This window comes from Rhopalosiphum padi, chromosome 3 (assembly GCF_020882245.1).
Source record: "Rhopalosiphum padi isolate XX-2018 chromosome 3, ASM2088224v1, whole genome shotgun sequence".
Classification (NCBI taxonomy): domain Eukaryota; kingdom Metazoa; phylum Arthropoda; class Insecta; order Hemiptera; family Aphididae; genus Rhopalosiphum; species Rhopalosiphum padi.
In genome coordinates this window covers 30,592,777-30,605,816 of record NC_083599.1, presented here as the reverse complement: position 1 = coordinate 30,605,816, position 13,040 = coordinate 30,592,777, and the positions used below count along the sequence as shown (strand labels likewise).

Here is a 13,040-nt window from a genome sequence, read left to right as displayed (position 1 = left end):
TGTTTTGATGTTAATAAATACACAATTATTAATCGTCTATTAATTTAACTGTGAATTATTATTATGTATATATTAGATACGATCATGAAATGTGGAATTAAAATTGTATTAAATATTTGATTTTAGTTTTTGTCATGGCACCATTTTTATACGATTCCAGAAACAAAAAATAAATAAAAATAATAACGTATAATTTATTTTATTAACATATGCTACTTCTATAGCGATTATATTAAATCTTTATGTAAAAACAATATTACAATAATTATAAAAAAGAAATAATTTAATAAGCATAGTTAGATTTTTTTCAAGGATATTCATATTCGTTAAAATTAAACAGAAGACACTAATAAGCATAACAAAATATTATAAATTAAATGGATGTGTAAGAATCGGTTGATCTAAGATATGCATAAAAAACTATCATGAATTAAAAAGTCTATTTAAAAAAAAAAATATGAAGTTTGTGGATACTTAGTTACGTCAAAAAGCAATTACTGTTCAACAGTTATAATATTATTAAGTTAAATAATCGAATGATGATAACACTCTTTTTTTATGCATACCATCTGGCAACATACGAAATAAATAAATACATTTTCTTCTTTATTGTTATGTCAAATCAAATATTGTTCTTATTAAATATTGTAACATCATAATATCATAACTGGCAATGGCCAATTTTAAACAATTTTTGCCAAACGTATATAAAAATATTCAATTATGTAATATACTGTAAGAACATTGTTAAACACAATCCATTGCGACTGTTTGTAAACGTTATGAAAGAAAACAAATAAGAACTATAATAATAAATAATTACGCAATTTTAGTACATTTAACGAGTTGTAGAATTATGGATCACTATATTATATCATAATAATATGTATAGTTCATAATGCTTTAAGTATTTTATATATAAATTACAAAATTGGTAGCGGCGCTATATGTTATTTACGCAAACTTTTTAGTTGTCATAATATACTTTTTATATAAAAATCATGTCTACCGTTTTAAATATACTAATATTACACCATTATTTTATTTTCTACAGAATAAAAATTATTTGATATAAGTGTTATCGATAAAGTATGAAGTCAGATAAATGTAATCAATTCACACATACAAATCATATTAAAAAAAAAAAAAAAATTTAAATGAGTATAATAATGGAACTCATGTTTCGTCATTATAAATAATATGTCGACTTAATAAGTATATAAATCATCTAAACCACTTATTTAAAAATAAAATTACAAAACTAACAGTGGCACTATACAAATAAAAACACTACTGTTCTAATATAATATTAATAATTTGAGGATCGGCTATAAACATAATGATTATATCAATTAATTTACAGATTAGGTTTAGGTTAATAACGGTTATTACAGTAATAATTTATTATTTAAAAATTATTTATTATTATACTTTATATCAAGTAATATTGATAGATATCTTACGGCATAAATATTAATGCAACAGTAGATACAGCTGATTGTGTAAATAGTATACACAGACTAGTACTAGTGTAACACAGTATTATAAGTACTATCGTAATAATACGCGTAGTATTCAAAACATTATTGATATTGAATACAGCGTAGCATTCAAGTCTTAACTTTTATATTTTAAATACTATCCTGTATATTACACAGAAACTGTTTTTAAAATATTCTCCAGTGTTTTATAATTATTGTTGACATGACGACCAATAAATGAATAAATAATAATTAAAATAAAAAAAGCAGAAGATTAGGCAACCACTCCGCTGTACAAGATTAAGTATACCTTGTCATTGAATAGGTATTGTAATGAATAGTGTGTTAAATTTTAATTTAATGATAACAACTATATTCTGAGCAAAAACTAAATTGTTGGTTGTCAATTTAAAATTTTTAACAAATATTCGCGTTAATTTTAAGTTTTTTCCTAATTATTTTAATAGATACTGAGAATTTGCAATGTTTACCTTCCAAAAGTATCAAAATTAAATTTCTTACAAGAAACTTTTATCAAAGACAATTGATCAGAGCATTTCTTCAACAAATAAAAATGTACACATTATTGTCAAATCAATTCATTCACCTGTACGATCAGAAAAAAAAATACGAGTTATGAAATATAAAAATCATTTCAGATAAATATATAAGACGTTAGTAATATCTATGGCTTGTTAAAATTGTTGAGTATATTTAACAGTTGGTGAAGTTTATTTTAAATGTGTGTAATTATTTGAAGTGAACATACAGTAATTAAGATTCAGACAAAATATTCAAATGTGTACAATAATGTACATTACATATGTTGTGATATAATATTGTATTCATGAATTATTGAGTTATGGTTTATAGTTGTGTTTAATTAATTATGTTTTATATTTTTACAATATAGTTAAGTACAAGTATATTTAGAGGCGTACACTAGAGGGTTCTAAGTTCTAAGGTAGAAATTTCTACCTCTGAATTTTTTGGTTGAAAGTTTAATGGTACTTTAGTGCGAAAATTATATACAAATTGACACAGATACTATAATTGCCAATAATAGTAGCATATTAAAGAAATAATTATTGTACTAATTTTCATTTAAATATTATACAGCAGTATGTAACAGTGTCCATTGAACATAATATTTGTTATTGTTGAAGTTTTATTTATAGTAAAACATTTAAAAAATTTAATTATTATTCTAAACTGAGTACCAATATTTTATTTTAATGTAGGTACATTCAATATTTCAATATTACGTTTAAATAAAAAAATTGAATATAATTTGTAGTTATAAATTTAAAATATTATAATTTATAAATATTATAGTTATAATTATTAATAAGACTTAGTTAGAAGATGTTAGTTAATGGGGTGGGGGAAAACCTTCATTGGTGTCTTTTTGAAAACAATTTGGTGGGTAGGTGGTATATTTTCCATTGAACATGCTACCCTTATTTATTAAGTGTGTGCCACTGCTGAGTGAGTGAGTGATATACTAATTAATAATTATGTAATATTTTGTATTTTGTATTTATCGACCTAAATTTAATATGAGAACTGTTTTTCACGCTTTAGTTCGTAATAATTATTATATAAATTATTAAAATGACTTTAATTTTTATTTTTTTCAATTTCGACCAAAAAAAAAAAAAAAGTGTATATATCGAACCGGAAGCTCCACTATTTTTTCAAATCAGATTATATGAATTTCAGCACATCGGAAATGATTAAATAATACACATATTATAACTCTATTATGATTTCAGCCAGCATAAAAATAAAATTTAAATGCTGAAACTCATCTAATGGAAACTTAAAAAAGTTTTTGATTTTGTCGATTTAGTACCTATGCTATTGTTAATAAAATCGATTAATCGAATAAATATTACGTTGGCTGTCGTAAATTTCCTGGTAATAAATTGTAATCGAAACTGCCACCATCCGTAAAATATTCTTTACCAAACTACCGGGGGTACTGATCATATTTCGACTGGAATTTTCAAGTTGTTATAGCATTGGTCGTAAAATTATACTGTTTGGGAATAAGCAAAAACGATTTATTACATACACGATAGGTACCTTTTGTTGAAATACGGTCAATTTTTCTTTTTTTTTATATATATATAATTTCAGTAATAACAACCTTAAAACTTTTAAGGAACTTCAAATTGCATATTTAATTATTAGGTAAGAATATTAAAAAAATTAGAAATTAACTACTAATTAACGAAATTTGACAAAATTCTATCTTTAAATGCTCAGTAACCATTAAAGTGGCTTTAAACTCATTTTTTCAATTTTTTAACAATCTATATATTAAGGAACTTTTTATTAACATTTTTAAGTCTTTTGATCGAACGAAAAAAAGTGTAAAGATATCAATAGAAAAAAACTGAAAATATTCGAAGCCGACCTATGCAAAGACGATTAAACTTTTTGGTAAACAAGGTTAGCAAACAATTATTTTAATAATTATATTAACTTTTTAATAAATGTTTGTATTACTTTTTCGATTATTTTAAAAAGTATTGAAAATTTTCAATGTCGATCTCCTAAAAGTATCAACTAGAAATTAGAATATAAGATCCAATTTGTTACCAGAAACCTCTACGTAATTTTATGATCAAAGCATTTTTTCTACTATAAAAATGTTTTCAGAAACAAAAATAAAACACATTTAATTGCATAATCAATAAATCCATCGCCTTTCCCTGAATCTAAAACGCAGAATAAATCACTAGAAAAATCACTTATACATAAAAATTGAAAAAAAGAATATTTAGTTTTTGATTTATTGAATATTTGAAAATTTATAAAAATTGTTGAAATAAAAATATATTTTTAATTATGACGCAGAAACAATTCATAAATTGTGTTTAAAAAATTTTAATTGAATGAAAGTATTAAAAACATCAAAAAATAATAATACAGAACGAAAATATAACTTTAAGAGAAATAACAAAAACATTTTCAAAAATTAAATTCGTTGGTACCTAATTCAAACATTTTGATTGTATTATAATACGCCAAAGTAATGCATTTTATATAAACATCCATCTCTCACTGTCTCGGTCATTAGACCTTTGTAATTGTGTTCTAAAAAAAACCATGATTTAAATATATTATATTAAAATATTAAACTGCATTTTATGATGTTAACATATATGTATATAGTTTGAATTAAACATAATATTATTTAAATCCAGTAAGTTTGTATTGGGTAAATAATAAAAAAACAATCAAGTCAATCAAGTAATAATATTATGATGCCATAATAATATGCCAATTTAGTTCAATTAACGATTAAAAAATAAATATATCATAAAAAAAACGTTTATAAAAAAAATCGGTTGTGTGTTATTTTTTTGTTCATAACAATTTATAATTAAATATTATATATTTAAAATTTGTCTATAACTTATAAGCAATATTTATTATATTTTCTATAAAAAATGTCGTCGACTATAGGATCAATTAATAACAATTTTTGTTTGACGAGTAAGACTAGTGGATTACAGTAAAATTGAAGTTAAGTGACTCTAAAAGTCTCAACTATCGAGTAAAATATAGTTGATATAATTCCATTAAGATAATTTTAGAATATTAGTTTTTTTTTTTTTTTGCAAAATGGTTTTATAATTATATAAGTAATAAGTATAATACATAGGTATTATTTTTGTTATTTTTTTAAGTTTTGAATAATTAATTACTTTTTATTTAATTATCATTATTCCCCAACCTATTTAACTTTTAAATTGCTATATAAAAAAAAAAGAAACCATAATATTAAATAATGATAACTAAATAAATGTGACTCCAGGGTTTTCATTTAAAATAACAGAATATTATCGTTGTTATAACATGCGTCCAATATTAACAATTTAAAGTGGTTTTAGGGTTGTGTCACGTGTGCAGTAGTGTGTCACTGCGTATAATGTACATATTATCATACCATGTCTAATACAGTTATTGTCGTTTGGTTTTATCAATGATCGCATATTTTACGTGTCATATGTATTATATTAATTGTGCATATCGTTTCACAGTGCCTCCGCAGAAGCCAGTCATCCTGAGCGAGTATAACGAGGAGATAGAACACACGGGGCCGTTCTACGAGGGCGACCGGGTGAAGTTGACGTGCATGGTATCTGGAGGTAATATCATTTTTTAATATTTTATTTAAAATAATTATAATATTTTGCAACTTATTGTGGCCCTTAACTTTATTTTTTGGTCCACTCAAAACAAACATAACTAAAAAACATTAACTACTATTATGTCTAATGAATATTATACACATTAGTTATCGAATTACAATAAATACGTTCACGAGGAAAAACCTAACATCGTGTTTTTATGTACAGTGGTTGTGTAATAATTATATAATTCGTATAAAAAGTAACTCAAACACGTCGATTGAATAATTTTAAAAATTAAAACGCTTTTGACTTATGTGCTAACATACATTTATCCAATAAACAAAAATTTTAAAAATGTGACATAAATACGGTATAAACGGATAATATAATTCCTTCTCTTTGTTTAACACGTATTATTTAATTTTCAGTAATCGGCAATATAAACTTGTGGTCTATTACAATATTCATCAATCAAAACCCATGATTCGATTTCATGATTATCAGAGTTAGGAATCATATGTTTAATTTATACAGTTCACCACGGATAATTATAATTATGACCGTGATGGCATTCTAACATTTACTACTACCTACCACGTAATGTAGTGTTCAAATTTCTCGTTGATATAAATTACTTAGCAAATAAAACATTATTATATACGATCGTGTTATTATGTAAAAAGGATAGTTTTTCGCAACACATAAGGTAAGTTAAGATTATTACGTATTCATTACATACTACAGCTAGTCGCATAAACTTTATAATATGTAACTTAAAGTTGGATTAATATTTGTTAAAAGTTTTATCATTTATAACGTATGTCAAGAAAAGTGCGAAGAAGCATAAAATTTGTATACTTTATAATATGCGATCTTGTCAAAAACTTATAGAGTTGAGTTACTTTGTTATAAATTGTTAATCACTACAAAAAAATACATTCGAGAAAAAATAGGATACACTGTTACACGAAAAATATTTAGATTAAAATGTGCAGTATATTATATCGTATAAGGTGAGTCACTGTTTTAAGTATTTCGCTGTTCACAGTTTTAAACTATTTAACATTATTCTCACGTTATTATGAATTATGGAATTTGAAAACAAAATGTGATTTTTCACAAATTAATAAATCCATTTTTTCTGATGAAAATCACGAATACAATACTTAAAAAAGAAATGTTATAAACGATTTTAGAATAAAATTATATAAAAAAAAAAATGTATATAAACATTTAAGTTATTAATTTAAACTGAAAAACTAATTTACAAATGAAGTATGAAACATGTATTATGTTTAACTCTATAATCAGTATAATCTAACAAGTAAAAATTAAAATTACGCATGGTAATTTATTAAAAATAAGAATTCGGTTTCCTCGATTTTCATTCTGAAAGGGATAGCAATTGGCTCAACGTCATTGTTTCAGTTTCATATTTAATTATGTTCTAGATAAACATGAAACTCATTTTATATTTATGTATTAATGATTTAATATATCATATGATGAATGAAATTACTTAAATTATTATTTTTTTACTTTTAAATTCTTAAATTTTATACAAACCGTAAATTGTTAAAATAAGAAGTTACTATATAGATTTTGTTTTAATTTCAAATTAATGGTTTTCTTATTTATTTATTTTTAAAATATGTGTAAATATAATGTTCTTAATCGTCAAAAAAAGTCAAAATAACAACAATCATTTTTAAACACATATCGACAGAAAATATCATAAACGAAAATGAAAGAAGAAATTAATGTGTATAAGCTAGGGAAAAAGATCTAATAAGTGAATGTTGAATAATTCATTGTAGAATAGATCAAAAACTAAACTTTTGGTCAAGTTTATAATAATTCAGATATATAATAGTGCATATCTCTAAGAATTTTATGTCTAGTATAAAAACAAAAAATGATAGGTTGTTTTATGTGTTAAACAAAAAAAATAAAATCATCATTGGCTAATAAAAAATAAAACGTTCAAAGGTTTTTCTATTACAAAAAAAAAAAAGAAATGTATTTGAAAAATTGATTTATAAAAGATTACTATGGAACACTGATAATAATATTATAAACAAATAAAAATTTACTATACGTACAAATTTAATATTCTTAGTTGAAAATTCCAATAATTAATTACAATTATAACTTTATAAGCATTAATTAGTTTGTTTAACTTAGTGGTGAACCTATATTTTGCTAAATAGCTAGTTTGAAATTCGACTTTTAATAAACATATAAATCATCAGAAAACCATCTGTGATTTATGGATGATAAATTTATAAATTATATTTATATATTATTACGATTTAAAAAAAAAAACAAACAATATATTTTTTTTAATATTTCCAAAAATACAAACATTTATTCAGAAAACAACTTAAATAATAAAACAATAATTGTATTCATCATATCACTACTAAATAAAGAAAATGTAAAGAATAAACTAAGTTGTGTTAATATAATATATCAATATGATGAATAAAAAAATAATCAAAAGCCACAATCCAAATGTTCCTGCATTTTAAATTCAGAGCAGATCGAGGGAGCTATTTGGTTTACAATGGTTTTTCCTTTTTTTCGAAAACAATTTTTAGGATAGTAAAAGTGTTGCATGTAACCTTATCAATTGATTGGGAATTGAACAAAGCTCGTATTTTATAAAGGTCAAATTTCTTAGTAGTTTAAAAAACTCATTGGAAAAACTGCAAAGAGCATAATATATATAGCATACCCATTTTTAATAAAATCTCGTCCACTTTTAAGTAAACCGATCGCTTCTGAGAGTCGATTTTAAAATGCGACGGTTTATTATTATTTTCAATTTTAAAATAAGAATATACTTCAGACTGGATTGCGTTGAAGTGAGCGCTAAAGAAACAATTGCCTAATATCTTATGCCTGTTATCTGTATTAATTGTACTATCTGCTTCTAAATTTGTGTATTAACTTCGTGGCACAAACTATTTGTGTTGTGTTGTTAACACAAACAATTAAACTGAAACAAATATGAAATAATTATTTGCAGTAGCAGAAGATAAGTAAGGAAATTGTAATTATACTCAGATTTATGGTTTTCATTGAGTAACAGCAATGATTGTATAATCAAAGACGAAATATATTATTATCTTAATCTAGTACCATTTTCCATTTAGTCCAAAATTATTTATCAGACATTAAATTATGTTTCCCCAGATGCTATTAGACTTGTCAAGGTAAAAAAATATAAAAATAATATGTATACTGTATACCTAACTCAGTATATTATAATATATTTTTTTTTACTATGAAGTAATATTTTTGATAGTTCGCACTATATATTAGATTCAACAAGCCATATTATAAAAAAATGATCAAATTTAACTAATGGTTATGCTCGTTTTTAATCCACGTTGCTTCATGTTAAAAATGATATTACTGTTGAGTTATTTTCTTAAGTGATCCGACACTAACAATAGTTGCTTCGATTGAGTAATTGTAATTCATATTAATTTTGAGTATACCATTTAAAAATATATCTATATATAGATACCATTATAACAGTATCGTTAATGTGTATACCTTTGAAAATACCACAAAAAATTCAAAAAATGAATTTCAATCTTAATAAAAAGAAAATGTTCTTATTAGACACTACATTATATTTAACTTGATAAGTTTATTATAATAATGAATCCCTAAAATGAAAAATTATCTAAACTTGTGTAAATATTAATAGTCTAAAGTACGATCTTAATTTTGTATAAATCGTTTGAATTTTAATTATTTTATTTAATTGTTTACAAATAAAATATATGTATACAATAGGATAAATATATATTTCATTGACAATAATAGAAAAAATCAAAATGATGACGATTTATATTTTATACAAGTGTCGTTTAAACTAAAATTAAAAAAAAAATACAAATATTAACTAATAAACAAGATTAAGGAATTCCAATTTTTACAGTGTTTAAAAATTGTATGAATAAAAATATATTTATTTACAAATTAATATTGCTTTATTCTTGAATATGAATGCAATATCAATAAATCATTATTAAAATAATAGAATAAAATAAAAAATTATTTTACCAATTCGTAATATTTATTTTCATACTTAAAACTTATAGTTAGGTTATATAATATTGTATAATAGTATAATGCGAAACAAAAAGGTTAGGTTAGGTTATGTACACAAATTATATACATTGATTATTAATTAGAAATGTATTTTGAATCATCCAAATGAGATAAGTGCTCATCAAATAAGCACAATAGTTTATATTTAATTATAAAATATTATACTAAAATAAACTATGTTTTTAAAAACTAAAAAAAAAACAATCAAAATTATATAAAATTTTAAATTATTGAATAAAATAAAGTTTTAAGTAATTTAATTTAGTTAAAATATTTATATTATTTCAAAAAATATATTTTTATTATATGGTTATTATTTGATTACATTAGTAAAATTTAAAATATATAGATGTTATAATATAGTTTTGTTATTAATAATAATAACTTATTATAATATAATTTTAAAATCTATTATGAATTAATGTGTATATTTTAATATACTTACGATGTTAACAAATAATAGTTTCATATGCTTAAATATTTCAATCGTAATTTTATACATTAATTAATGGTTTATTATTTAGATACTTAAACCAAAATAGAAAATATTTAATATCTTTCTTAAAATAAATTTACTCTAGATAATACTTCAAAAAATATATTTATTTATAAACATGTATTCTAATTAAAAACAATTCTTGCGTTATTTATAAATTATTTTCAAAAAACCTGCTAAACAAAATAAGTTAAATTTAAAACGTGAAAAAAATTAGTAATTATATACTCGTATTAATTATAATCGTTTTAATTATAATAACTTATAATGACTTATACAATTTTTTAATAAATTTCATATTTTACACACAAAGTTTAAATCGTAGGAATTAGTTAGTTACTCAAAATAAAAATCTACTTCGTTCAAATTAGTTATCGTAAAATAAAATTATATATGAAACGGAAATGTAATATGTCATTATGTCAATATACAACATTAACAAATATAGACGTTTATTAACATTTACTGCAGTATACGAGTATACGCATAATATTATTATATTAGTTCAAATGACTTTAAAATAATTATCTAATATTACAAACTTTCAAAGTCCTATTTACTGGCTAACAATAATTCTATGTATTATTATCCATTAAATATAGAAAATAAATAGTTTTTCGTTAATCAACTAAGATACGTCTGCTACAAAATCAGACGAGCGGAAAATTCTAATGAAAAGTGATTTGTGAAGTAACAATAATTTACCGGTAAAATACTAAATAACAGTTTTGCTGGAATATATTTTAAAATATTTTATAAAAGCAACACAAATGTTTACTTGTAGATAATAATTATTAATCAAATTGTGCCAGCTGACATCAAAGTTTAGCTTCTTGCTGAAATTGCATACCTTCCAATTTGCTTCCACATCGTTTATTTAAACAAAAACACAATTTACGATTCAAATAATGTGTCTAATGAAAGCATCATTTTCGAAGTTTCTCCTTCCTCGTAAGATATCTCAAACTCATTTAAATTTCAAATTGCCCGACCATGCAACCATATTTCAATAGTTATCAATCACACTGAATAAATGAAGGAAACAAATAATTTTGTAAGCATCGTAGTCTGACTTATTGTCGAAATGTTTTAGTTTGATGAAGTGACTATAACATTGCGGTGTTATTATTTATTAAATATACGCCATTTTTACACATTTCAGAAAAAAATAAAAAAAAATACAAGTTTATAATAATAATATAATTTCAACTTCTATTTAGTATTCCTTGACGTAACATACAAAAGTACATTTGTATAATTACCTTCTACCCTAGGTTTGTCTGTTGGTTGAGGAAAAAAGCCTGAAACTACATATATTTTCTATTGACGTGATTGTGTATGCCTTAAATAACATGAACGGATTCAATAATTAATTTTCCGTTTCAGTACATTCAACTTGTAAATATAATTTACCTAAATATGTAACGGAATTCATCCATAGGTATAAACCAACAAAAATTTAGTACCATGGAATGGAAAACGATTGAATATAGTCTGTTGCAAAAACAAGTTTTCATATTTTGTGTTAAGTATTTTATTTATCGGTGTAGGTGCGATATCCTTCATAAATTCATTTATATATCCAAGATTACTGTGAAATTACAAAAAACTTCATACTCTAGTATATTATACGAAATAGCGTAGTATAATCAAACGCGTCCATTAAATCTATTCAATTCAGTTTTTTTTCAAAGTTTTGTATTTCATGAAATACATTAATTAATGGAAAATGGTAGTATACAAAACGGACAAAATCGTATTCGGTTGTCCTTCCAATTTTATCGTCTGTAGTATATTTTATAATAAAAATCCGGGAATGGTATTTTACAATTCTATAGCTAGAGAATCACGATTTGAAATTTTTCGAGCGTTCATAATGCTGCCAATGGAGGGAAATCACTGGGCGGGAATCCATCAATCACGTCAATATAGCATGGATTCCGCCAGTGGCCGGTAGTTTTAAACAACCTATTATTTCCACCAATTACAAATGTATACCTGTTGCCGTCTTGGTCTCTCATTAACTTATTGATTAATATATTTACATTTGATATTATTTAACTCTATAAATATACATTCTATAATATACCTAACCATATACCTAATTGTATACAAAATAACACAATATTGCATAATTATTTCCATAAAATATTATTTAAACAAAGTAATATAATTGCTTAACATAAATTCTATTCATTCCCCAATGGCCCAATTTATAATATTGTTAAGTGACTATTTGTTGAGTTATTTAGTTTTTTAATGAGTTGAACCTAACTTAACCTAACCTAGTTATATTATTATAATTAAACTGTTAATTACTTTGTCAATTACGTATATGTCAATTTGAAAACAATAGCTGAGACTACTATTTCATTTTTACATGGAATTTTTATATTTCCTCATGCTTTTCTCTTCTTACGCAGTTGCCATATTTTTTCTTTTTTTGAAAATTATTTATTTTATCTAGAGTTACCTAATCTTACAACTTTAAATTGGTGATAGTTAATTAGTTATATTTGACACCAAATAGTGTCTACTAGAATACTAGAATAATGACTAATGAATGAAAAGCGCAAAAATGAAAATTGGAAAAGACCGTGTCCCGTTGCCTCTAGAATTTAGTAATTCACAACCTTTTTACAGTCATAGATCACCGGATGGATTTTTAAATAGGATTTCGCACCATTTCGGGTTTTAGTTCAAAAAATAAGAAATTCTTGCTAAACACTACACTAAAATAAAATTTTTTCTTATACAATACAGACCGGTACCCTTTTATCACTGTGG

At 23.4% G+C, this 13,040-nt stretch overlaps 1 protein-coding gene across 1 annotated transcript in view; it reads left to right on the top strand.

The window, feature by feature from the left end:
• Positions 1–13,040, top strand: part of LOC132924642 (uncharacterized) — a 505,044-nt gene that overhangs the window by 432,600 nt on the left and 59,404 nt on the right. The window contains exon 4 of the mRNA XM_060989064.1: positions 5,537–5,644. Within this exon, the coding sequence (XP_060845047.1) occupies positions 5,537–5,644 (108 nt within the window). The remainder of the gene's footprint in view (positions 1–5,536; positions 5,645–13,040) is intronic.